This window comes from Saccopteryx bilineata, chromosome 2 (assembly GCF_036850765.1).
Source record: "Saccopteryx bilineata isolate mSacBil1 chromosome 2, mSacBil1_pri_phased_curated, whole genome shotgun sequence".
NCBI classification, from domain to species: Eukaryota; Metazoa; Chordata; class Mammalia; order Chiroptera; family Emballonuridae; genus Saccopteryx; species Saccopteryx bilineata.
Genome location: NC_089491.1, coordinates 219,894,365 through 219,921,717, shown reverse-complemented (window position 1 = coordinate 219,921,717; position 27,353 = coordinate 219,894,365). Strand labels below are relative to the sequence as shown.

General features: G+C 51.9%; 1 protein-coding gene across 2 annotated transcripts; it reads right to left on the bottom strand.

Moving 5' to 3' along the window:
- Positions 1-6,854: 6,854 nt before the first annotated feature.
- Positions 6,855-26,923, bottom strand: LOC136325209 (integrin beta-2-like). 2 transcript variants are annotated; one of them, XM_066259204.1, is made up of 16 exons: positions 26,787-26,923; positions 24,827-24,887; positions 24,473-24,561; positions 20,872-21,052; positions 20,455-20,625; positions 19,505-19,746; positions 18,316-18,471; positions 16,271-16,366; positions 13,525-13,614; positions 12,470-12,610; positions 10,990-11,177; positions 10,657-10,895; positions 10,279-10,498; positions 9,647-9,867; positions 7,574-7,747; positions 6,855-7,338 (listed from the first exon to the last, which is right to left on the bottom strand). In XM_066259204.1, the coding sequence occupies exons 2-15, from the start codon at positions 24,882-24,884 to the stop codon at positions 7,587-7,589; spliced, it is 2,253 nt and encodes a 750-aa protein (XP_066115301.1). In that variant the 5' UTR covers positions 24,885-24,887; positions 26,787-26,923; the 3' UTR covers positions 6,855-7,338; positions 7,574-7,586. The 2 variants fall into 2 exon arrangements, with proteins under 2 accessions (XP_066115301.1, XP_066115303.1); XM_066259206.1 differs by lacking the exon at positions 7,574-7,747 and having other exon boundaries at positions 6,856-7,338.
- Between the last annotated feature and the right edge of the window lie 430 nt (positions 26,924-27,353).

The following is a 27,353-nucleotide window of genomic DNA, read 5'->3' as shown; positions in this document are numbered from 1 at the left end:
TGGGTCCCTCTTGCTTCTGGCAGACAAAAGAGCTGGGCATGTGAGCAGTGGTGGCCCATGTGGCTAGGCATTGGGAAGCCTGAAGTTCTGAACACCTGTTGGGCACCCACTGGGCAAGTGGCTGCATGGCCACAAGCCAGCTACTGAGAGGTCCCTTTTCCTATCTGTAAAATGGAGGTGAGGGGTCTGCCTCTCAGGGCACTGAGTTAAAGTAGGAGAGACTCTCAGCAGAGCAGGGGAACAGGGAGTGGAGTGAGAGTCGGGATCAAGTGCCCAGGGCCAACCCAGTAAGGCTGTTGAATCAAACAGGGTAGAGAGGAAGAAGAGAGGGGATTTCACCCTGATGTTGGCCAAGCAGGGGTGAGGTAGAGGCTAAGCAAGGGAAGGAACATTTGTCCTCATCTGTGTATGGCCTAGTCCATGCAGGAAATGACCCACTGAGGTCATCCATGAGTGTTAGGCTGGGCTGGGCAGACAGAGTTGAGACTGAGCTGTGTGCTGAGTGGTCACCAAGAAGACATAACCCTTTTCATACTTCAGCAACAATGAAGATTCCAAGTTAAGCAACTCCCTAACTCAGGGAGAAAAAAGGCAGATACAGGCAGAGGCTGGTCCCAATGTGTTGCCCAGTCCATGTGCCCTGATGCCAACTCTGAGCAACGGGATGCAAGGGGTTTTAGCAGTTAAAATACTTTTCTAAATATTTCGAATTGCCTATGATAGCCACCTATTCATTATATATATAATCAGAAAAGGATATTACTATATATCAAGTTAATTTGATACAGAAAAAAAGCAAAGAGATCCAAGCCCAATGTGCCTGCTCTGTAAGGAACCGTGGCTGAAGGATGGGCAGTGGGCTCTGGCACCACCCCTGGAGGCAACAAGGACAGGCCAAGAGAGCCGCGCCCCTGCCTCACCTTCCTGGGGCTGAACGCACTTGTTGAAATCAATGCTTGGGCAACCTCCTCCGCAGGCCTCTTCCTCCTACCCTGCCCACTTCCCCCAAATTGCTCCCTGCCATCCCACGGTGTGTCTGACACAGTGTTTTGCCCCAAGAGGATCCAAATGCTGGAATCCCACAGCCTTGAATCATTTGTATCTGACTTCCTGTTGCTTTACTGGGTGTGGACAAGGGGGACTGGCCACCCGTAGTCATGATCGCTGCCCGTGGAGACCCACAACTTGAGCACTTGCCTCACTGCTCCAGAGGCCAACAGGGTAGTGATTTCCTGAAATTTGTCCAGTTATAGAGATGCTTGAATGACAAACTATCAAATAGAGACCCAAACTGACCATTTAAAACCCCAGACCGCCTGACCAGGCAGTGGCGCAGTGGATAGAGCATGGGACTGGGATGCGAAAGGACCCAGGTTCGAGACCTTGAGGTCGCCAGCTTGATCGCGGGCTCATCTGGTTTGAGCAAGGCTCACCAGCTTGGACCCAAGGTCTCTGGCTCAAGCAAGAAATTACTTGGTCTGCTGAAGGCCCGCGGTCAAGGCACATATGAGAAAGCAATCAGTGAACAACTAAGGTGTCGCAACGAAAAACTGATGATTGATGCTTCTCATCTCTTCGTTCCTGTCTGTTGTCCCTATCTCTCTCTCTCTCTCTCTCTCTCTCTGACTCTCTCTCTGTCTCTGTAAAAACAAAACAAAACAAAAACCCCAGATAGCCTGACTAGGCAGTGGTGCAGTGGATAGAGCATCGGACTGGGACACGGAGGACTCAGGTTCAAGACCCCAAGGTCGCCAGCTTGAGCATGGGTTCATCTGGTTTGAGCAACGGGTTACTCGGTCTGCTGTAGCCCCCCTGGTCAAGGCACATATGAGAAAGCAATCAATGAACAACTAAGGTGCCACAACGAAGAATTGATGCTTCTCATCTTTCTCCCTTTCTGTCTGTCTGTCCCTATCTATCCCTCTCTCTGAATCTCTGTGTCTGTAAAAAGACAAAACAAAACAAAACAAAAAAACCCACCCAGATGTCTGCAAGTCCAGAAGGCGTAGGTAAACAGCAGCCCAGTGCACCAGGTCACTGAGGCCAGTGTGCCTCCTTTGGGCAGTGGGACCGAGAGGTGCATAAGTCTAGGTGCCCACGTGTCCATGAGACGCAGGCAATGCACACCTACACCCCTGCCCCCGGTGCGTCAGCTGCTCACCTGTTCCCCCACTGTGTCTGGGAGAAGATGCTGGAGTGGGGGGATGCCTGGGCACCCCTCCCGGAACCAGGCCAGGTGCAGCACAGTGAGACTTAGCTTCTGCCTCCACCTTCCAACACATGGCACACATGGCTGGTAGATAGATTGAGCTTACTGTGCACTGAGGCTCGGGCAGGTCTTAGTGGCACCGCTGGAACAAGGTGCCTCCTACGCAGAGCTGATTTCTTGAGGAAGCAAGAGAAGGTCCTTAAGAAAGTGGGCTGGGCTGTAGGGAAGGAGGGCAAGAAGTCACCTTCCATCCCAATCGCCCTGGGGTCAGGGAGCAGGCAGAAAGGGCTGAGGCAGACTCAGGTCTTCCCCCTTGAACAAGCACCCAAAAGCCAGGGCACTGAGCCTTAGCCTTCCATGGGCATCTGCCTGTCTGTCATATTGGCTCTACGATACCCAAACCTTACCTGAACTATCTTACCTGAACTATTCCTTAACTACTCCAGAGTCACTGGAATCTACTGAGCACGTGCTACCTGCAGGTATTCCTGGTTCTTCATTTATTGATCCTCAAAGACCCCTATGGCATCCCCATTATAGAAATGAGACTGGGGCTCAGAAGCTCCTACCTTGGCCAAATCACCTCCAAGGCTGGCCACCTTGAGGGCTGTGAATGTGGCTTGCCCTCCCTAAGTGAGGTGGTTCTCAGGCCTGGCAAGAGCTGTGGGGAGAGGAGACGATAGGGAGAAGAGCTGATAGGATGTGTCCCGAGATTGAGCAAGGCTCATTTGGAGCAAGGTTAAGCTGGCTGGGAGTTGTACCTAGGGGGCTGGTGGCCAACCCTGATGACCAGCCCAGGAAGGAGGCCTGACTCTTAGCACACAGACACCTGTGGTTATGGTAAAGGACCAGGACCAGGCAGGGCTAGGATGCAGCAGGCCCTGGAGCTCCAGGTCCCAGGACTGTCACTGGTCATACTGGGAGAAGCAGCTGCATTGTTCGCAGGTAATTGTGCACTCTAACACATATCCAGAGTTTGGGAACCCTGACTGCAGAGCCTGGTGTTTCTCTAAGAGGTCCTGGCAGAGGGCCCTAGGACCAGGCAGGTGGAAATGCGGCAGGGGTGTTTGCATCTCCTGGAAACCATCCACAACAGTGCGAGACCCCAGACCTCAGGTGCAGTGACCATATGCCTACAGCTCTTCTGTGGTCTGAGCCTTGCAGAGGCTGGAGGGGCTTGCAGTCTGGGAGAAGAAGAGAAATCCTCCTGCACCCCTGAGTATGTGCCCGCTGTGTCCCCAGCTCTGTGTAGTAAAGGGTGCATACAACTTGGTCTGTGAGCACCCTCAGGTGACAAAGGATTGAGTCAGAGAAAAAAACAATTACCTTCACAGCCCCAGCCAGGCACTGGGGATAGGAGACCACCATGGTCCTGAGGTCCAGCGTAGAGGTAGCGTGGGGGACAGACAGTTGACAAGGATAAGCACTGGAAAAAACAGGGTGGCTGAGGGAGGGAAGTGGAGGATATGCACCGGGGAGGTCAAGGCCAGGGATGTCACAGCCTTGTGCCCCTCTGGGTAGACAGAGGTGTTATAAGAAAAGGGGGTATCTATTCTGGTTCAAAAGATGCCATGGCAGGAGCTGGATGGGGCAGGATTTGGGGACTCACTCTCCACCCACTCACCATGACTTCCTTGTTTTAAAGGAAGTGATGAGAGCCACCATGCCTGTCCCCCCAGCACTGAAGGCAGGGGTTGGTCTGAATCTGTGTGGTGAGGGGGGTCTGGTGGTTTTCAGAGGTGTTCCTGCGGAATGGAAAGCAGGGTCTGTTTAGTGTGGTGAACATTTGTTGAGTGCCACCCCTGCCAAGCCCAGTCAGCCTGATGTGCCCCTTACTGCAGGCTGGAGTGTCCCTGGCAGGTCCAGGGCTTGTCTTGGGTACTCGTCTCTCAGAGCCTAGGCCCAGGCCCTGTGCACCCAATGTTGCCATCTCCCGTCTGTGTGGCACCCTAACAACCTGTCGAGAGAATGAGGTGTTGTCTTTTCAGTCCCCCTCCCATTTCCCCCTCCTGCTGACAGATGAAACACTGTGCCCTGGTTTTGCAAAGTGGCAGCCTGGCACACCCAATTGTCCCCTTCATTCTATCGAGGGTGACATAGGCAGATACTGATATACTGAGTCTAGCTTGAGCCAAGTCAGACCCCCTGATGGGAGGGAGAAGGGTCCCTTTGCTCCAAGGGGCAGTGGCACTGCCCAGTGACAGCTGTGACTGGTGGGGCCTGCACCCTGTTGTGACCCACACTGACTTATGGAGCCCTCACACACTGGATACAGACACACAGAGGCCCTGGCACAGAGAGGCCCAGACGCACAGAAGCCCATCCACAGCCTCTGTGTCAGCTGCTGGCCTTTGAGTCTGTGGTGTGGGGCTTTCAGGTGCTCCTGTTAGCCAGGGCCCCAGTTGTAGGTCTGAGTTCCTCTTTAGACCCTGGGGGTGCTTGTGTGTGGCACAGGTAAAGGGAGGCATTCATACTTGCCTTTGTCCTAGGATGACTTTTGGTGTCCATGTCTGCCTCCCATGGCTGTGGACCCCATAAATGATGGTTGTACAACATTCTGCTGAGCATCCCCCCAGCCCTCTTCATGGGGGCCTCGGGAGGTGGAGCTTTTCTGCTCAGGAAGCCAGAAAACTGCTGTTTCTTTTTTTTCTTTTTCTTTTTTTCTTTTTCCAAAGTTAGAAGCAGGGAGGCAGTCAGATAGACTCTCACATGTGCCCAACCAGAATCCACTGGCATGCCCACCAGGGGGCGATGCTCTGCCCATCCGTGGTGTTGCTCTGTTGCAACTGGAGCCATTCTAGGGCCTGAGGCAGAGGCCATGGAGCCATCCTCAGTGCCCGGGCCAACTTTGCTCCAGTGGAGTCTTGGCTGCGAAAGGGGAAGAGAGAGACAGAGAGGAAGGAGAGGGGGAGGGGTAGAGAAGCAGATGGGCGCTTCTCCTGTGTGCCCTGGCCGGGAATTGAACCTGGGACTTCCACATGCTGGGCTGATGCTCTATTGCTGAGCCAACCAGCCAGGGCCAAGCTGCTGTTTCTTGTGCGTGGCATCCTTGAGGTGACAAATTGCGACCATGGACCAGGTGTGGGTAAACCATGGCCCTTGGGCCAGTGTTACTCATAGACGCTTCTATGTGACCTCCTAGTAGCATTTTTGGGTTTCCTCTCATGCCGCATACCATCTGTCATGTGGTGTGTTTATCCCGGGAAAATGTGCTTCATTTACTCTTTCTCCTATCTTAGCGGGTGGTCAGGAGCCAGCCCGCTAGGTGGGGTCACATCCCACCCACCGTGTCTTCACTGGCAGCCTGAGGCATGCTGTGACCACCTTCTTCATCTGAAAGAATGGATGTCAAGGGGCCCTGAGAGTCTGTCCTTGCAGAACTTTAAGTGCAGAGTGGGACCCAAGCAGGTGGAGGGAGGCTCAGAATGACCTCCACCTCTTTCCCTGTCTTGGAATGTGTGGCGGTTATATGCTCATGGGCAGCATGGCCAGCCAAGTGTCCCTTGGATCAAAGTCACTTGTCAGATTTAAGGGCTTTTACAGTGGCTTAAACACACAATGGCAGAAAAACATGTTACCTGGGGTTCAGAAACGCTTGATGTCCCTCCAGTGACCTTCCTTGTGCTTTGTGTGTTCTGGCGAGACATAGTCTTGTTCAGTTGGCTGCTGAAGACATGGCGTCTGGTGCCATCGTGGGCAAAGAAGTCCAACCTGGTTGCAGTGAGGCCCTAGCTCCCCTAGGGGCAGTGTCTGGCTGCAGGTACATCTCCATACTTGGGTAGGGAAGTGCATAGGGGCAGTGGGACAGTATTGGCTTCTGGATTCTAGCATGCTCAGCAGGAAAAAGCAGATAGAGAGCTGTTCTGGAATCTTCTCATGGGAGAAGTAGGAGGGGCGGGGCTGTGAACAGAGCCTCTTGGCCTTGTCCTGTTGCAGCTCCTGGCTCCATTGAAGCTGCTGGACACTGAGCAGCCACGTGACACCTCGCAACCCTACCTCAAGGCCCTGCTTCAAGCAGAGACTTGAAAGGTAGGGACCAGTCTCCCTCTAAAGTACAAACTATAAAGATGAAGGTTATGGGAGACCCATGGAGAGTCAATGCTGGACGTGGCCCTTCCCCATCCCTAACCACATGGTGCCGTGGTCACAGATCCCGACTGCAGGCCATGAGTTAGAGGGTAGTAAAACTATAACTAGGGTTTTATTAAGAACTAGGGAACTGATTACCAGATATGTATCAAGGAAGGACGGTTCAGAATGGCACATATCCTTCCCCCTACTCTCTGCTTATTTGCCTGTTTGCATGTAGACAAAAACTTTCACTTGAGTAATCAACAAGGGCTTAGCTATTTAAACCACAATCCCCCTCAGCGGAGCGCGGAACTTTCACCAACCAGCTGCCATCAGTGCTGCTCTTGTATGTAAGTAATAAAGGCTATGTCTGCTCCATCTGGTCCTCCTTGTGGGATAAGGACTGAGAACAGGAGAGGCCTTGTATGCATGGCCAACAGGTGAGGGAAAAGACAACAAAACTGATCCTGGAGCCAGGAACAGAAGTCAACATGGACCTTCCATGTGTACTGAGAGCAGAATGGGGGAGAGAGGACGCAGCCTGCAGAGCAAGCTCTCATGGAGACACTCTAGGAAAGTTTATTGTTTTCTATACACACAATTAAGGAACAGTGTAATCAATGAATGTAAAGTTATACCTGAGAAGTGCAAACATAAATATGTTTTTACCACCTTTCATCAGACTGCCATCCTTTTATACAGGAAAATGCCTATCTAACTTTATAAGACTGCAGCAATCCCTTCTGCAGGTCTCAATCAGAAGGTCATTCTTGTCAGAAGGGAGAATTGCGTCTCCTGAGGAGTCCACATAATCACTGGGCTGTCTGTCATTTTCAGGGCAGAAAGTAACAGTGGATGTTTGGTTAATGGATGAAATCATCAGGTATTGTAAGCCGTGTCCATAAAGGAGGGTTGTGGTCACCTTGATGGAGGAGATGTGGTTTGGGGGTGATTCCATCCGGTTGGTTCAGATGATCTCATCTTCACCAAGTGCCCTAACTCTCAGCAAACTTGGGGTTCATGACTGTCATGGTGGCACTCTTGAAAAGGGGGTTATTCTAGTGAGAGAAGCAAATGGGACTTGTGAGTGCAAAGGTGGGAGGAGCTTGGAGGGAGTGTCCTTGCTGCTGGTCTAGTCCTGTTGGCAGGGCTAGCACAGAGCAGGGTATATTCTGAGGATGGTGCGGCGGGGGGGGGGGGAGTTGGCTGCCACATATGGGGTTACACGGGGTGGAAGGGTGAGACCCTCCACAAGGGACCAGCTGCTTTGACCTCCAAGGGTCAGCCACTCACTCATGTTGTTCCCCTAGGGACTCGAGTTTCTCTTTCTTGACACACTGTTCTCCTTGAGGAGGCCCAGGTGGGTCAGTGTTTTCCAGATGACCAGAAGGAAGATGCCAATCAATTGGGATGCTACCACAGTGCCTCCCACGATGGCAGCAGCTATGCTGGTTCTCTTAGGACACTCTAAGGTAAGGAGAAAGCACATGCACACTGAGTGTTGCCCTCTCCAGCTACCAGGCTCTGTGGGTGCCCCATACGAGCTCACTGCACAGTGCTCAGGTGGACAGAGCTTTCCCACTATCTGGCTTACAGCCACCAGTAGGTGAGCAAATTACCTGGCCCCAGACCCCAGCCCGAGGGTGGCAGGACTGGGGACAAGGCCAGGCTATGCAGTTACAAATGAAACTGTGAGGATTCTTGTTTACAGAGCAAGAGGGGTCCAGGTTACCAACCAACCAGGACAGAGCATGGGCAGGACACCGGCTGTGATCAGGCTGTGCTCTCTAAGCCATACGAGGGCTCCCATGCAGAAAAGGGAGCTGGGAGCAAGTCTCAGTCCTGCAAGAGCCCTAACACACTGCTGGCCCATGCCCAGTGTGGTCACCTGATGACTGGGCCTCCCTGTTCTGCATCCCTTCAGCCTCTCTGAGCAGGAATGGAGTGGAGTTGCTGAGAGTTTGTAGGCTTCCCAGGCTGGCTGTCTAAAACTGGTAAGCCATTCCATGGGGCTGTGTTACCATAAGTGGCAGTGTGTCACACATGCTTTCTTCTTGTCACACGATGTACCTCCTCGAACCTAACCTAACCTCACATGCCATGGGGTGTGGGTCATGCACCTGTCCCCCATTTTTTCTGATCCTGTCTCATGTTTCATCCATGGGCAGTTCCCTTCTCTGTCCTCTCTGCCCTCACAACCCAGCCCAACCAGCCCCATTCAGTTCTGAACACGAGCAACCCCTCCTAGGTTGGGTCCACCTGGTCTCCTGTATTTCAGTGTGCACCTGGCCACTCTTAGGTCAGCATCCACCTGGCCCTCCATGGGTCAGTGTTCAGTTTTGGAAAATACAGTTCAGAAGTGTCCCTCACTATCCTGAAATTCTGCTAAGGACTTCCTACTATGTTTGGAAAGAGACCTGAATGGTTCCTAGGACTCACAGGGCCTTTGAATGAGAGGCCCCAAGTGCTTCTGACTGAACACACTTTGTCCCCCATGTCTGCATGCTCTCATCCTGTGGTCTGACTGCAACATGCTCTTTCTTCCCAGAGACCAACCCTCTGACTTTGGGAAACATCCCTTGACATGGTCTTTGAACCTCATGTCTTGGGCTATAGCCCTCCCCCCAGTCTTGATCTAGTGTTTTTTAAATTTATTCATTTTTAGAGAGAGGAGAGAAAGGGGGCAGGAGCAGGAAGCATCAACTCCCACACATGCCTTGACCAGGCAAGCCCGGGGTTTCGAACCAGCGACCTCAGCGTTTCAGGCTGATACTTAACCCACTGTGCCACCACAGGCCAGGCTTGATCTAGTGTTTTGAGGTGCTGACCAAGGGCCTCCTAACTCCTTGGCACATGAACCCTGATGATAGGGTTGGTGTCTCTGTGTCCTTCATCCCTACTGGGACAGGTACAGACCTGAAGCCAAGCAAATGGACAGCATGTAACGCATGAAAAACTGGATGCCTGGTCTCCCAGGGCCCCAGGATCCTCCTCTGGGGTTGAGGTCAGAGCACTCGGATTTTCCATAGCTCACATAGCCATGCTTGGACCAGACTGGGACACAGCGCTCCAGTCCTCAGTCAGCATCTGTGGGTAATCACTAGCTCAGGGCATGTAGTCCCTTCAACATGGTCCCATCCCCTTTGAGGAAGGAGACAAGCTGTCTACTGCCCATCGTTCACCTGGAGGTGAGGCCAGAGACTGGAGGAAAGGGTCTGGGGCAGGTGGACCACAGTCCAGGATGCTCACCTGACCTAGCCAGGCCTGCACTCTGATTAGAAGGTGGCCCTGCGCAGAAGCCTCGACATCACCAGAGTCCTAATGATCCAAGATCTGACACCCATGTTCTGCCTGGTGGGGTCTCACCTCGAATTTCGTCCACATGGATGACATATGTGTCCCTCCCATCCACCTGCCCCAGGGTGTAGGTCAGCCAGCAGCCCTCTGAGTCACGCTCCTTGCACTTCCGCTGGTTCTTAGACTGATTCAGCTCATCAGGGTTGTTCTTCAGTGTCAGGCTCTGACACTCCACACTGCAGTTCTTCACGAAGGGGCCCTTGTCGAATTTCCGGCACTCGGCACAGGAGCTACGAATGAGCTGCTGCGTGAGCATGTGTGCAACAGGGAGTACACTGGTGTGAGAGCATGTGCGAGGGTGTGCAATATCATAGAGAGCTCCGGTGTCCGGGCACCAGGGGCGCTCAGGTGGGGTGGGTCCTGGGTGCCTGGGGCTGATGCTGGAGCCGGTGTGGTCTATGTGGTGGGGGTAGGAGGGGTTGCTCCTGGGGAGTGAGGTGGGCAGAGCCATTGGGAACTGGACGCCTGACAGGTGGGGTCCAGGATGGATTATGACCCCAGAGCTGCAGGACAGCAGTAGTTGTGCAAAAGTCTGGAAGAGGGAGCCTGCAAGAACCCTCATCCCCTCCTGGGCCTCAGCCAGTCCAGGGTTTCTGCTGGAGGCTCACAAGTGCACCAGTGTCAGGGAGGCGAGCACTTACATGTACCGGCCGCAGGGCGACGGGCAACTTGGGCATTCCTCACAAGAAGGCTCCTGGTAGCCTGCGTCGCACTGGCACCGGTTGCAGAGGCACTGGCCACGGCCACTGCACAGTGACCCCTGCCGATTCCAGCAGCCATCTGTGGACTGCTGGCACTGGCAGGCCGAGCCCTCATAGCCTGGATTGCAGTTGCACTTGCCACAGCGGCACTCACCACGACCTGGAAGACAGCAGGGCCACTGTGAGTCACCCCACACAGCCCCAGACACACAGACTGACCTTCCACTCAACAGGGCCCAGACACAGGACCTGCATATGTGGGTCCGCCTGCTTCTCTGTCCCCACCGCCCACACTGTCCCCCACCCCCAGGAACTCACCACCGCAGATTTGGCCCTTATAGCGCTCGCAGTTCACGTTGTCACACTCGCAGAACTGTCCGAAGATCTTCTTGTTGGGCACGTCGCTCATGTGGCACACACACTGCCCGCAGATACAGTCCCCCAGCCCCGAGCAAATGATGGAACTGTTGTCTTTCCGGCAGCTGCCTTCTAGCTCCTGGCTGCTCCGGCCTTGTGTCTGGCACTCACAGCTCTTCCCGATGTAGCCGGCATCACACCTGGAGCAGGAGGGACACATAGCAGGGCTCCCGGTTCAGGACCCTTTGCTGCTTAGTGTGGCTCTTGCACGGGGGGTGGGCTGGGGAGACTCACCTGCAGATGCCACATTCGACAGAGCCCTTGTCACTGCAGTGACTGCGGTCCGGGCTTCTGTCCCTGCACTGGCACTCGCACTGGGGAAGTATCCTCACAGTCACTGTGTCTGTGAAGCCCAGTGCCCGGATGACAAATGACTGCTCCTGGACGCACTCTGTGGCAGTGACTTTCACCTGGAAGGTGACCTGTATGGGGAATGGCAGGGCTCAAGCTAGACCTAGACACCAGATTCAGGACCCTGCTTCCTGGCCTCTCAGGTGCCTAGAAGGAGTGGGTGGAGATGGGGAGGGGGAAGAACACGGGACACTGGGGTTCTCTGGGACTCGGGTCTTGAGATGAGGAAAGGACGAAAGGCCGGAACACAGCAGTCGCAGGCCACTCTCTGCACTCGACATCCTGGCCTGGTCATAGACTGGGAGACAGTTTTTAGAATACTTTCTGTGACACAGCATTCAAAAGGGTTTTAAAGTGACTTTGTAAAGGACATACACTTTGTCTCTGAGTCCAGAATGCTGAAGTGCCCGAATCCCACAGGAAGTCCTAAGTTCTGAATGCAGAATTGTGTTCTGACCCTGAATAAAGGGTCAAGATCATGCCTGAGAGGACAGAGTGGGCAGAGCAGAGTCCCCGTCAGCCACACGCACACTTGACGTGGACACCAGCACTAGCCTCTGAGAGCACCAGCTTGTCTACCGCAAGGCATCCCCAAATCAATTTTAGTGAATTTCCAAATGGCCCATTAACATAGAGCAGAAATATCAGGAAAAATGTGTGTGTAAGAAGCAATCAGCCAACAACAAGATTGAATAAATTCCCATGTGAATCACCCAGTGCAAGAAGGAGACAATTCAGTAAAAATTCACATGCAAGATTTAGTAAGTAACATGTCTGAGTGAATTTTAATGTCATATTTAAAAATGCAATAAAAGCAAGTATTTTGCTGAATATTAGTTCACAACCAGTGAAAGGAAAAATGAAATTGCTATGGTCATCGTAAGTTTAAAATATTAAAGAAACAAGTCAGTATTTATTTCTAATCATCCGTTGTGCCCGTGATTTAATGTGTTTTCAAAAACAAAACAAAATCATAAATCAGGAAAACCAACCCAAATGTGAAGTGTGTGGAAGGACTGCCCTTATTTGTGGGGACGGGCTATTCCAGTGTCTGCTCCCAGGGGCGCTGACGACCTCACAGTCATTAGGACTACACTAGGGGAGTCTTCACTGTTGGTAACCTGGATGCCTTTTGCCAAGGACAGTGCTAAGGGCACCACCTGCTCCTCCTTAAACAGTTACGACATAAATGTACACAAGTACCATTCCACCTCAGAGAGGATTTTAGAGGAAGGGAACTGGACCTCCGGTGGACCTTGGCTTCTGCCCCTGACTTGTTCCTGAGCTTTCTCTTTGGCCTGGATGCACTTCCTTCCAGCTATCACTGGAGAGTATCTTACAGAATTTGGGGATGGAACCTCACCGGGACGTTGATCTGGACACCGTCACAGTCCCCTCTGGGCTGGTTCATTAGCGATCCTCCGTTACTGCAGAAGGAGTCGTAGGTGACTTTCAGGGTGTCAGGGAGGGTGTTGTGGTCCAGAAAGACTCTGGAGGAGAGTTTCTGTGGGCAAAGAGCAGCTGCCGATTAAGGAGGATTGTTCTGTTATTCCTGGGACTTTCTAGGTGATGGCTTTTGCACTCCACCCAATTCTCATGCCCCACCGCTCGCCCACAGGGCTGGCTAAGAGCTGGGGAGTGGTTGGTCCTGTATGGGGTGCAGTGGGTGTGGGAGTCACCAATGTCTGGCCCTGCCCTCAAGACAAGTCAATGTGGGGATTGATAGATCACAACCCCATGAGAATGGGCTTGACCATCCCCCCACCATTGACTCAGTGCCCGACACAGATGGCACCTGGAAAACTGTTTAAGTGCATGAAAGACAGAGACAGAGAGAGAAGGACAGGGAGAAAGTCAGAGAGATAAAGATACTGAGAGAGAGAGAGAGAGAGAGAGAGAGAGAGAGAGAAAGAGAAAGAAAGAGAGACACACACAAAGAGATAGGCAGAGAGATGGTGAATGTGCCAATAAGGGAGGCACCATCCGGAAAAGATGGGACCATCCCCAGGCAGCAGCTGGGTTTCATGTGGGCCAGATTCGGGGTCTAGGGCCCAGAACCGTACAAGAAGCCATCACGATGTCCTCAGTGGGGGCTCTAACTAAATTCAATGGCTTTAGCATTTATCAGGAGCTCCCAGCAAGCTTGGCTCAAGGAAGCCAACAGGACTTTTGGCCAAGAAGAAGGCCTGGGCCTTGTGTTACAGAGAAGGCCCTGGTGAGGGTCCAACATGGCAGAGAAAACGCCACCAACAAGAGAGGACACAGCTGCCCTTGGGAAGCCCAGTGTCAGTGTGTCCACAATGCCAGTGGTGGCCCATACACACACAGGCTCTCCTCTGCAGAACACCCTTTTGTTGACCTGCAGGGTGGCAGCATCTGTGCTGAGGTCTGGTCCCCACAGAGCACCCAGGGACTCACATTGTAGGCGTTCTTAATGAGCTGGACCACATTGCTGGAGTCTTCTGACAGCTCCCCAACCGCCGATTTGGGGATAATCTCGGTGAGCTTCTGTCAGGTAAGAAGACCAGTTGGGTCACGGGTGATACCCTGGGATCATAGAAACCTCAGCATTCACAGGTTTGTTACACCTTTGAGTGTCCCTTCTCACCTGTACAAAGACTGGGACAATCCCCTGTTGTGGACAGTTAATGGCAAAAAGCCATTATAGATTCGAGGCTTAGCAAAAGGCTAAGTTCTCCCCCCTCCATCTCCATATTTGGCTTTGATGCTGAATATTTGCACCCACTCCACTTGCTTCCTTGGGTTGCTGGAAGCAATATACATGCCCTTCCTCTGACTCTGTTTATTTCAGATGTTTGTAAATTTCACTAATGTATCTTGTTTTTGCCTTGGGAGAGTTCCTGTCTTAGCCTTTGATGTGCAACTTTGTATCAGGCTCCTTGATTTGCATAGATCTATATAATAAAGCGAATTGAGGCTATAAGACACTCAGATACTGCCAGGCAGTTTGAGGAGTCCTCCCGGTCCCATCGGTTTTGTGGCAATCCCCCACCTGATTTCTTACAGTATTTAGTTAAGATAGTGCATGGTCAGTGGTATGCTGGTTAACTTAACATCAGGCTCTCGGGGGAAAAACCCTGATTATAGTATTTGCTAATTTCCTTGGTAGAAATAGTCCCTCCTGGGTTGATTTTGCATTACTGATATCACTGAATATCGAACTGGGGAGAGAGATGCCTTGCCATGGTTAGGTAGGGTTCCCACCATGCAGATATGATCAGTAAAAATCCAGGCCATAGGTGATCAAAAATATGCCAAAGCATCAGAAAGGGGTGAGTTTAGAGCATTTCAATGAGTTGATATAATTGAATTTTAGTAATGATCATGTTAGAAACAATATGATAGCTGGTTCTGGCAGGCCACAGTCAGCTGGTTCAGCTATGTCCATGGGGTAGCAGGTCAAAGCACCTATGATGCAGACAGGCCTGGGGACAACCTCCAGGGACCCTTTGGTCCCCTTCTCCCACACACTCTCCTTAACCTGGTTTAAGGCTCATGATATCATTCACTTTATCTTACAGATAGTTGCATCAATTTCTTGCTTTAAAGCTCTGCTGTGACCCCCAGAATGGAGTCCTGTCAACTCCATCGAGCCCATGAGGACCAATACGTCCTTGTCACAAACCCTCTCTGGTTTCCACCACCCACCTCTCTCCACCCCCACTGTGGGACTCTACTGTGGCTTCAGAACCTGGGCTCTTCCAATTCTTGTCCTCTCTGCTGCATGGGGACTTAGTGCAGAAACAGCAAGGAGGGTCCAGTGTATGCTATCCTTACAAAGTATTGGTTACCTTGACACTCTGTTCTCAGGATTGCAATGAATAGCAGTAAAGGAACAGGCTCAGAAAGGCCTATGACCTGCCCAGAGCCTTGTCAGGACAAATGGGAGGGTACGGTTTGGGATTCAAGTCTCTCTTCTCAGCTTCCACCTGTCACTACTCTGTCTTCAGGAATACAATTCCTGCTGCCAATATTAAATTACTGGGAATTACTACAATTTGGTGAGGAGGGGACCACCCTGTCCCATAATATAGTTGACATAGTGGTGCAAGGTCCTGACCTGCTAGTGCTCATGCAGTTAATATAGGCGGCCTCTGAAACTGTTGCAACCAGCCATCAGCCCTCAAGGGAGTTGAGCCCTGGGCCAGCTCCTACTGCCTGTCCCCGCCCACTTCTCTCAGTGCTATGCATGGCTCTGTCCTTAAAGAGTCTGGCAAGCCCTGGCCGGTTGGCTCAGCGGTAGAGCGTCGGCCTAGCGTGCGGAGGACCCGGGTTCGATTCCCGGCCAGGGCACACAGGAGAAGCGCCCATTTGCTTCTCCACCCCTCTCCCTCTCCTTCCTCTCTGTCTCTCTCTTCCCCTCCCGCAGCCGAGGCTCCGTTGGAACAAAGATGGCCCGGGCGCTGGGGATGGCTCCTTGGCCTCTGCCCCAGGCGCTGGAGTGGCTCTGGTCGCAACAGAGCGAGGCCCCGGAGGGGCAGATCATCACCCCCTGGTGGGCAGAGCGTCGCCCCCTGGTGAGTGTGCCGGGCGGATCCCAGTCAGGCGCATGCAGGAGTCTGTCTGACTGTCTCTCTCCCCGTTTCCAGCTTCAGAAAAATACAAAAAAAAAAAAAAAGAAGAATCTGGCAAAAGTGGTAGCAGGAACTACTGGTCTCACTATTGACCCCTACCAAGTGCCCCATGACTCATGAGCGGAGGCCATGACAAGCTCACCCATGGCAGCAGAATGTTGAACAGGGCTTAGGTTCCTGAACTTTCCTGATATACCTTTTACCACATGAAAATGCTTAAATTCCTGTGCATGTGGATACAAAGGAAGGAAGTCTCCCTAAAGTGAAGAACTGGACCTGCTCATTTAAAACACTTGCTATTTTGTAACAAAAATGAAAACCTCAGAACCAATATCATGAAATATGCTGCAAATAAAATAAATTTTAAGGGAAACAATCCTCTTTCAACCAAATGAAAATGTCACGTGGCAGAAAGAGGCCTTGAACTGCCCAACAGCAATGTACGCACCCCCAAACCCATGACCCCATGTGTCTGCCTGTCCCACACTCCCTGCATGCAGAAGCAGAACTCAGCATGTGATTACATTGAAATGTCCCACCCTATTGCTCAAGACCCCAAGTCCACTTACTTCATAGGTTCCCACCATTCTCTTGGTCACAGCAAAGATGGGCTGGATGTTGCTTTCAGCCAGTTTGTGTGCTAGCTGGCCCACCGATGGGTAGTCCTGGAGAGGAGATGCCCAGTCAGATAGCCCCAAGGCCGGGACAAGCTGTCCAGGCCAACCATCCATACCACCCAGTAAAAGCAACTGCCTTGAGCCCAGAGGCGAGGCCCTCCCTGTGCTGACCATGGGACCCTTCTGAGTGATGTTGAAAATGACATAGAATAATAAGTTTATGAGGGAAACCAGTTATATTAAACACAGTTAAGATTGTTGGCCCTGAGGAAAAAGATAACTAGCAAGAAGGGCTCTTGGTGTAACTGGGTTCAAATTTAAAAACAGAACCTAGAAGCCATTTCCGAGCAGGGGCCTCTCATGCAAGACCCGCCTCAGAGAGAAGCCGGCACTGAACTGCCTGCCTGCACTGTGTTCCTTCCATCTGAAGCAGCTCTTAGAATGGAGTTCCTGGAATTGCATTTCAATTAATAGGACTGAGACTTTCCAGGTACAATTGATGTTGCAAAGTTAGATCCTCATCATTATCTTCCCTGACCAATCAGAGTGGCTCCATTCTGACCAATCAGGATAGTGCTTTTTGGACCAATCAAACTGTGAGGGTTTAGAATCCTCACTGGTATGAGAACAAACCAATCAATGACCAGGGGTAAGACTTCTCTCTATAAAAGTCAGCTTCGCTCTGGCTTGGCAGGGAGGGCAGCATTTTCCCTTCCTACCAAGAACTTTGTATCCTTGTCTAGAGCTCTTAACACCAGAACAGAGCTATCTCAGCAGACTGGATCTCTGCAGACAGAAGCAGAGCAGAGCTGTCTATCCAGAGAGGCCAAGCTGTGACAACTAGGGCTGAGGCGTCTCATTCCAGGTAAACCTCACAGTCATGCTTTACCATAATTGAGCTGTTAGCACTGAATAAAAATTCCCCCTTCACTGTATCCCAACTTGATGAATCCCGTTGGCATCGAAGTACACCAACAACCATTGATTGACAGGAAAATGTTCAAGTTCTGACATGCTTTTGATGAATGCACTAAGTGGAAAGCTAATGGTGACTCACCACTCTCCACTGTTCAAAATTGAGATGAGACTGAACATAATTTTGGGGTATCTATGCTTGTGGGTTGCTAGGGCAGGGGTCAGGAACCTATGGCTTGAGAGCCAGATGTGGCTCTTTTGATGGCTGCATCTGGCTCGCAGACCAATCTTTAATAAAAAAAATAATAACGTTAAAAATATAAAACATTCTCATGTATTACAATCCTTTCATTTCCTACCACTCATGTTCATGGTTTCGGGCAGCTGGAGCCAATCACAGCTGTCCTCCAGGACAACACCAAATTTTTATTGGATAATGCGTAATGTACACGAGTCATTGTATGGCTCTCACAGAATTACATTTTCAAATATGTAGCGTTCATGTGTGTCTCAGCCAAAAATGTTCCAGACCCCTGTGCTAGGGAGTTCCTGTGACTTTTATCAGGGGTGGACCCTCACACATAGCCCCCATCCTGGGGCACGTGATTTTCATAATTGATGGACATTGTCATCTTCAGGCAGAGGTTCAGCAGGACCTCAGGTGGAACAGTTTTCCTGTCCAAGTCGTGGACCCCCAAAATGTATCCAGCAGTCTATACGGTCAGGGAAGAGATCACCTGGGTCATACCCTCTCGGAAGTGCTTGGAGGAGCCCAGAGTTTACAGTTTCAGGTTGCAGACCATCATTTCACAGCAGGCGGGTGAAGGTGGTTCAGGCCTGCCACAGCAACCGCAAAGCGGAGAATGTCTGACCTTTCTATGACATTAAAGCTTCTTCACCTGGACTGAGGGCCAAGAAGGTCCCCTAGGTGTGCTCTCTTGGCAACCTGGACGGACTCTGGCCTCTGGTCCCCCTGAACAGAACTATAGACACCCCAGACTTCCCTCTGTGGTCCAGTGTTTTTTCCCCAGTCCCTTGTGCTGTGCCCCTTCCCAGCAAGGCCTCTGGGGAGGGGCACTCACAAACTCATTGCTTCTTTTGTACATGTTGTCTTCCAGGTGGCAGTGGCCATCGTTGGGGGTCAGGATGGCACCCAGCTTCCCATCACCTGCAATGTGGAAGCCGTCATCGGTGGCGAACACCAGCAGCCTTGTGACATTGCGCCAGCCAATTTCCTCCTGAGAAGGAGAAGGTGAGATTACTTGCCTCAGTTTCCTTTGTGAGACCCTCACAGAGGAGAGGTGACAGGTGCTATACCACCCCTCCCATTACAAGGTTTTCTGGAGAAGGACGACCCAGAGACAGAATCCAGGCCAACACCAGCTTCTTGACTTGGGTTCCCATGTTTGATCTAGGTTCCGGCGCCTTGGGCTGGCAGTATGTCTTTAAGATGACAAATTCTGAAATGCCCAATAAATGTGTGGAGCACTGAGGGAAACCGAAATGCATGTTTATGTGAATAAACAACATCCTTTGAGCCCCAATCAGTGCAGACCTGGGACTAAATCCTAAGGAACTATTCCCAAAGAAGAGTAGAAAGTACTCATAGAAATGTTTATCACAATGCAAGAACTCCGCATACACAGAGGATAGGACCTAAGGAGCCCTGAAACAGGAAATGAGAGAGTCAGGCAGGTTAGCAACACGTGTGTCATCCTGTGACATCACACAAAAATGAAATGTTTGTCTGTGATGCAAGGACAACAGTGTGGAGGGATCCGCAGAGAAGCAGAGGATTGGAAGCCAGTTTGCAAAGCGTCAGTACCACATGGTTAAAGACACGGAGTTGATGGTATTGTACCAATTAATCATAAACCCGTAGGTGGACTGACGAGGCAGGACCCCGTGGATGAGAGGACAGCAAGCAGCAGGGGATGGCCATTGGGCAAAAGGCAGGCCATACATATCTGCCTAAGTCACACAACATGGAAGAGCCTCTGAGAATACCCCTATTTCCCAAGAGGCAAGAGGTCAGGGACAATTTTGAGCCAGGGACCACCAGTATCCGGAGACACAGTGATCTTGCTTTACAAGATTGTTTGCTCGCATTTAGGCTTCAGAAGATGTGCCCTGCATCACAAACGGATAGTGACATCTCTGGGGGTCTGGAGGGGCCCCTAAGAAAGTTCACGGTGAAAGTGGCACCGTGGTTGTGGGATTGAAGTCCCCGGTTTGGGGAGATCAAGAGACAGAGCAGGGACTGCGCCTTACCGGGCATGCTGCAACCTGCATCATGGCATCCAGACCGCCCTCGGAGGCGTCCGATTTCCCAGAAATCAGCTGCTTCCCAACCTCTGTCTGGAACCTGCTGGAGTCATCAGTGAGCTTCAGCACGTGCCTGAAGGCAAACGGGGGCTGGCACTCCTTCTCCTTGTTGGGGCATGGGTTCCTTAGCTTCTCAGGGTGCGTGTTGATGAAAGGGAGCACCGTCTTGTCCACAAAATATCCGAAGCCTGAGGGGCAGTGTGGGAGGTGATCAGGGGAGGCGGACGTAGCACCAGGCGGTGGGAGGGCAGTGCTACAAGCCTGGGGACACGAGGGTGGGCCCTTGATTTCCCTACTTGGTACAGGGCAGGGGAGAAAGCAAGGTCCTCCATGGGACATGGGAGTACACAGGTGTGTGTTCTGGTATGTGCACATGTGTAATTATGTATGTGTGTGAGTGTGTGTGTGTCTTCCCACACATAGACAACAGCTCAGAGAAAGGCAGAGATGAGAGTGAGATGTTCCATTTCCCTTAGACACTTGTGTGTCCACGACTTGTACTTTGTAAATGAGTTACTGCCTGTCAAATGTAGAGAACTCTCAGGGTAGAGGTCATGGCTGTGTGTGTTTCCCATGATTATTTTATTAATGGTGTGATTACTCAGCTATATACATTTGTTTTCTTTAATTTTTAAATAACTAGCATTATAGGACTATTGTTTTACAGACATCAGAGAATAAACAAAAGCAGACAGAAGGAAAGGAGAGGGAGTGGAGGGGCTGGGCAGTGTCAGCAGTTTCAGGAGAGCCAGCCCCCACTAGGACCTTAGCGAGGATGCAAATAGGGATATTGTGTGATGCCCCCAGCGCCCTACCCCTCACAACATGGATGAGAGGAGGTATGTGGACAGCAGAGTCAGTGGAGATTCAGGGCAGGACCAAGTGGTTGGCCTCACCAATGTGGCCCGACTCAGTGATTTCGTTGAGGGCCCGGAGTAGATCGTCCCCCAGCTTCTTGACATTGATGAGGTCATCAAGCATGGAGTAGGACAGGTCCATCAGGTAGTACAAGTCGATGGGGTAGCCCTTGGCACGCTGGAAGGTCACATTGAACATAGCGGCCTGACCTGCCACAGAGACCGGAGGGTAAGGGGCACGTTAGTTTGGGCAAAGCTGATTTAAATGGTTGTTCAGGTTGCTGGCTGCAGGACTTATCAGGGTCTATACTCTGCCAGCACTACCTGGCCTTTGCGAGGGGAATAGAATAGTGTTTTCCAGATGGTTTTTTTTCTCCCTTTAACAAAGAATACAGAACACAAGGCTAAAAGACAGCTGGTCTGCGGCTATGAAATCCCAGCCAGAGCCAAGCCCACCTGGTCTTAGATAGAGCGTCACAGTCTGTGGGGATAGTTGCTTCTGACCGCCTTTATTGTCCTTCACTGGGTCAGCAAAGCTTTTGGGGTCCATGATGTCCCCGGCTGCACAGCCCTTAGCTTCAAGCTCTGCCCTTGTGTCACAGCGAATGGAGTCGGGTTCCCCTGGCTTGGGGAAGTTCTGTGGGAGGAGAAATACAATAGTCCCACTCTGGGAATTGTGCAAGGTTGACCTTCAGAGCATCTTGAAGACGCTGACCCTCCTCATTTGCTTTGGCACTCAAGACAAGAGTCCCTGTGATATGGTGATGGGGGGAGGCTGGGCAGTTGCCAGGGAGACACCCGACTCAGAAGGCTCCTCCCTGAGGCTTCCAGACCACGTCACATGCATCGCTGAAGAATGTCTCTCGCCCAGGCTGAACACTGGGGGAACCCTCCACAGCCCAGAGCCACGCGCAGCCTCATTGAGCATCTGGCTTGGGGTTTCTGTCCTATATCAGCAGAACCTTTGTTGGAGGGGAGCCAGTCTCTCCCAAGGACATGTGGATGTCCCTCTCAGCCTGCCTGGCAGTCCCAAGGCACCCCAAGTCATCCCCAAACCCCAAACAGAAGCCGGAATTCTGGGTCAGGTCCCTGGCAATCCAGAATAAACAGGACTGGAGGGGAGCAGGGGTCCAAGGTGCTTTTCTTGTGCCCACTTTGTCCCCATAAAGACCTCTGGAGTCTGACATGGCAGGAAAGGGAAGAGGCCACTCTACCACTCTGTCTGGGTCCTGATGCTGAGCCAAGCCAGCTGCACCCACGGGAGGGCATGATAACACAGGACTTGCTAAAAGCATATTCACAACTCTGCTTTCTTTCACAATAGAGGCTCAGGGAGAATATTCAGATAGGCAGGAGTCTGGTTAGGTGCAGGGGATTGGTGACAGGGGTGGGGACAGGATAGGGGACAGAGGAGGGCCATGCTTTCTGAACTGCCTCTGTACTGTCCACTTTTGGAGCTCTGTGGGACCTTTAAGTACCCAGCAAAAAAAGTAACTCCACAAGAACAGAGAAGAAACAACCCCAAGATGCGACATTGGGCCTACTCCTATTTCAAATGATGATGACAGGCTCCTGACAGGGAGGGAGCTCTTCTGTCTGTGAGGGAAGTTTCTACCAACACATGCCATCCCTATCAGAAGGAGGAATGCATAACACACCAACATCTCCTGCCGGTGGTGTGGGCTGGTGACTGAGACCATTTCCTGTGTGTGACAGGATTGAAAAAAGGAAGTGTTTAGTGTGGGAGACTGTATAGTGACCGAGTCCTTGCAGTTTAGATCTGTGGGGGACAGAGGTGTGGGGGACTGGCAGTAAGCTGACAGAGTTCTTGCTGCCCGCCCACCCCTACCTCACTTGCTTAAGTTGCTAAAGGCTAAGCTCTTACCTGCAACCTCAGATGTTTAAGTTGGTAAAGGGAATTTACATGCCCTTCTTCACAGCTCCCTGTTAGCTGTGATGCTGATGGTTTCTGCTCTTCCCATCCCCCATGTGCTTCGAAGAGACTGGAGGCAGTTTTCTCTTTATCCTTTGTTTTGTGAAGTTAAGATGATATGCATGGTGGAGGGTTTTTTGAGCTCTGGGGAGAATTCTTGGTTTGCCTCAGAAATGTGGCTTTGTATCAGAGCTCTCTTTAATTTGCTAATGGCTTTGCTCTTTGCCCTATAAATAAAGCGTTTTGGAGGTGGAGACTCATTAGCTTGGCAATAGGTCCTCCTGATCCCATTGATTTTCTGTGTTTATTTTCTAATCCTCCACTGTTCCTACCCAAAACCTGCAAAATTACGAGTCGCACTGGTTCGTGACAGTTTAGGAGTGTCAGGATCCAGGGCCCTCATGGGAGGGAACCAGGAAGCCTCAGAGATGGGTTTGATTCCATGACTGTGGGCACAAGTTCAAGCAGACCTGGAGCATCTTGTTATTCCAGAGAGTCAGAAAGGGCTCGGAAATGAGGCTGGGGCTGCCGAAGTCACAGAGCCAGCCTGGAGAGGTGCATGGCCAACTTGGAACAATTTGAGCATGAAAATAACAAAATGACAGTGATCGATTATAAGCCACCAAATAGAGTAAAAATCAATGGGTCCGTGCCCATGAGAGAGAGAGAGAGATGGGGGGGTGGGGATCTCTCCTGACATCAGAAGCCATTGGGAGTCAACCAGCCATCCCAATGACGACAGTTTTGGGCACAAATCAGGGATGGCGGTTAAGGTTCATGGGGGAAGCTTGATAGAACAGGATGTTTCCCAGGCTCAAGCACCTCTCCACTGATTATTTATTAGGGCAAAGGGAAATAGTGGCTTCACAGTGTACAAGCCTGGCAGTTGCCACCTAAGCTGAGTGGTCCTAGCTAGTGTCACCAGTATTGAGACAGTGACAGCATGAGCCCCCATGTGGGGTTCCCGCCAAACATCCACCTGGACAGAACAAGAAGGAACAGCAGACAAATGCACAGTGGGGGGCTGTCCACAACACTGCTGTACTGAAGCTTCACGTGCGTCAAGGGTGTGAGGAATGTTCCAGACCCAAGAGACTAAAGAGATGTGACATTTGAATACAACAAGTGGTACTGGGTTATAATATCCACCAGGGAACAATTGTTCTCAGAACATTGCTACAGTTGGCTCACTCTGTGTGTAGATGTGATCAGAGTGAAGTACCACGATGCATGTCCAGTCTGATGAATGCACCGTGGTTTGTAAGTTGCTAAGAGAGACCTTTGGAATACTAAGGAATAAAGAGGCTTCATGGCTGCAACATTTTCTCAGATGGTTCAGAACAATTAATAATGTGAGTGAGCCTATATGTTTTCAAATAGATCTGCAATGTCACAGCCTCAGGGAAGGGACCCCCAATGGAGGAGGATGTGGTCAGGATCTGAGGGTCCCCAGGGGTGAAGGGTGTGGTCAGAATCTAGTGGGGGAGGGCATGATCAAGGTCTGGAAGGCCCTCATGGAAGGGGTGCATGGTTAGGACCTGAAAGGGGACAGACAGTAGGGGAGGATGGTGTGGTCAGGATCTGGGGGTTCTCAGAGAAGAGTGTTTCTCCAGGCTGGGACAGGGGCTGGGACTCAGGAACAAGGAGTTACCCTGCTCCTTGGATGTTCTAATCTAGGCCTTTGCCTTTCTTCCTGGGGCCTCACCTATAAAACAACTGATGACAAGAGGGAGCTAGGATCCCAGTAGGGAACTTCTCCACTTCTTGTCCACATTCTGAGAGCTGGACCACATCTTACCTCCCCGTGTGCTCTGGACTGTAGGGGACACAAGCACGCAACTGACTCCTCCTGCAGGTGTCTCGCCCTGCCTCCTGCCCGGGGGGCCCAGGGCGCAGGATCTGTCCTGACCTAGTACAGCCTCATTCTCTGGTCGGCCGCCAGGCTGCCCTGGGACAGGGTTAGGTCTATCTATATGTCAGACAACACTGTGTCCTCTTTTGCTCCTGTCCACTAGTAAATGACTGGTGATAGTCTCGGTGCTCCGCTGGTTCAGAGGCAAAGAAAAGGCATCCAGCCTGGGAGGTGGGGAGGTGGGAAGGACCAGCCAGGAATGAAGCTCTTACCGGCATCTGGCACCAGGCACAGCCAGGCCCCGACTCAATGCAGTCCCGGCAGGTGCTGACCTTGAATTTGGTGCATTCCTGGGAGAGGACTGGGGACGAGATAAGACAGGCTCGTGAACAGGGCTGCCGACGTGATGTGGAGAGCCGGCAGGCACAAGGGAATGCAATGATGTCCGGGGTGGGTGGATGACCAAGCCCATAGAGGGTAGAAGGACAGGGATGGTCAGCAGGAGGACCAGGAAGGATAGGATCAACCTGGGGGCCTGTGTCTGCCAGGCTCCAGGGAGAGGGTCTCCAGGAGGGTGCGAGGGCAGGCCCCATCCTTCCCGACCAGGAATGTCCCACAGAACTCACCCGACCCAAGGGAGAGCAGGCCCGCCAGGGTGAACAGCAGGGAGTGCTGATGCAGCATGTCCTGTGAAGTGACAGGGTCTTGTTGACAGGACCTCAGACCCCAGACTCTGGAATTGACTGCTAAGGAACCCCTCCACACCAGTCTGGCGATGCAGAGCCAGGAGCCCCTGTCCCTGTTGCTGGGAGCATTTTGCATCAGGGTAGAGGTTAGCACGGATCAGTCTCCCTGCCAACCCTGAAAGGGGGCCATGTGCCAGCAGGAATGGGGGCCTGTGCGGGGTAGCTGGGGTTTCACAGCCTTATGTCTCCCAGGTCTCCTCCAATGACATATGCACATACACACACATGCAACACGCACATATGCTGCCACCCTCACGAGTTCTCTAAGAATGATTAGAGGGGGCCCTCCTGCCAGTAACATCAATGGACACACATGCACATACTCACATCATACACATCACATACTGCTTATACCACACACATGAATATACCATACACATCACACACAAGTACATGCACATACTCACATACCCCTCACAGTCAGAGTCAAGGCTGTGTATGTCCTTTTTGCACCCAGAGTCTTCAGTGAACTGATCACTGAGCTCAGAGCAGAGACTTGGATTCCCATACCTCTGGTGGGTGGAAGAAGCAGGACCAGGAACAGAAGCCATTCTGAGCAGCTAGGGCACCTGACTGCACTCTGGCTGCTGTTGCCCCTGCACACAGGGGCAATGAAGGCCATGCAGAGCCCCTATCAGCCTGCTCAAGTCATTATCTGTAGCTGACCATTATTTTGTTTTTCTTGATTAGAACAAGAACCACAGCCCCAAGGTCTTGACGAAAGGAAGCCAGGTTGGGACATGTGTTGCTTTCCTCTCTGAGTGTTACTTCTCACTCACTATAGCGCTGGGACAGCCAAAGTGGATTACACCAAGTGTTCTCCATGTGCCTCACAGTTGAGTGGCAGCAGGACACCTGGACACATGGTGGCTCTAGAAGCTCAAAGGGTGGATGAAGAGACAAAGGCATATTGCAGAGCCTAGGAGTCAGTCCTCCTCTTGGCTGCGGGCAAACATGGATGGGACAGGACATTCCTTGCTGGGCCTTGGGGTGGAGGCCCACAGTAGAGTTGCCTGGTAGCCAAGACTGGCCCTCAAAGGCCCAGGGTGGCCCCCAGGACAGTATTGTACAGAGTCCGAACCCCACAAGCACAGGCCTGCCTCATCAGTTCACTCTGCCTCTGAGGGGTATGTAGGCCTGCCGCCCACTCTGGGAAAGACAGGTCTGATAGTAGTCATGTGTAGAGGGATCTTAGCACTTGGCATCTGAGCACCCTGAACTCAGCAAGGATATCTGGTGAGAGAGTGAGCAGGCAAATGGGAGGTCCCAGGCTTGAGATAAAGAGTGCAGACAGGGGCCCTGGCTGGTTGGCTCAGTGGTAGAGCATCGGCCTGGTGTGCAGGAGTCCTGGGTTTGACTCCCGGCCAGGGCACACAGGAGAAGCACCCATCTGCTTCTCCAGCCCTCCCGCTCTCCTTCCTCTCTGTCTCTTTCTTCCCCTCCCGCAGCCAAGGCTCCATTGGACAAAGTTGGCCTGGGCGCTAAGGATGGCTCTGTGGTCTCTGCCTCAAGCACTAGAATGGCTCTGATTGCAACAGAGCAACGCCCCAGATGGGCAGAGCATCGCCCCCTGGTGGGCATGCTGGGTGGATCCCGGTAGGGCGCATGCAGGAGTCTGTCTGACTGCCTCCCCATTTCCAACTTCAGAAAAATACAAAAAAAAAAAAAAAGAGTGCAGACAGAGCAAGGAGTGAAGGTTCCAGCTAGGCCATGTGAGCCCAAGACTACAGAGCCTCATGTCAGAGATGGTCCCCCAATGAGCCCTCCATGCCACCTGAGGGACTGAATTGTTCTATTTCAGCAAAACAAAACAGGACACAGAGGAGCCCTGTCCACTCACCCCGCTTGATATCCTGGAGACTGTGGCAGCAGCGTCCAGCTGGGCTGGCAGAGGTTTCTGCCCGCTCTTTACCAGGCTGCCTCTGCGGCACGTCTGGGAGAACACTGGCCAGCAAAGTCCTTGATGGCGAAGGCACAGTGCTTCCTGTTCTAAGGTAGCAATAAGGAGGAAGTAGTTACATGTGGGTGATTGCACCACATGTGGCCCATGAAACCCCAGCCCCCGTGCTCTACACGGGCTCCTGAGGGGGAATGTCAGAGGAACACACTTACAAGCCAGATGATGGGACAGGCCATTCATTGTGCAGGTCAGGGTGAGAAGCAGAGCAATGGGAAGGAGGCACAACTACTGGGAAGAGGGGCATGTGGTGGCATCGAGGGACTCACCCACATGAAGAGAAGGTGGCTGTGCCCTGTAAGGAAGAGGGAACAGAGAACCCCAGAGGGAGTTCCCAGGAGAGGGGGCCTGGCCTTCAGACTGAGCATCTAGAGAGGACAGTGAACTTGTCAGAGAAGAAGCAAACAGGGGTATTGGAGACAAACACTTGTCCATGGAAATAAAAAAGTT

Excerpts from the sequence above, each read along its gene's own strand:
- LOC136325209 (XM_066259204.1), bottom strand. The coding sequence starts at position 24,884 with ATGCTGCATCAGCACTCCCTGCTGTTCACCCTGGCGGGCCTGCTCTCC. Across the intron at positions 19,747-20,454 it reads CACTGAGTCGGGCCACATTG|GCTTCGGATATTTTGTGGAC; the intron begins GTGAGGCCAACC and ends ACTGCCCCTCAG. Across the intron at positions 16,367-18,315 it reads ACAAAAGAAGCAATGAGTTT|GACTACCCATCGGTGGGCCA; the intron begins GTGAGTGCCCCT and ends TCTCCTCTCCAG.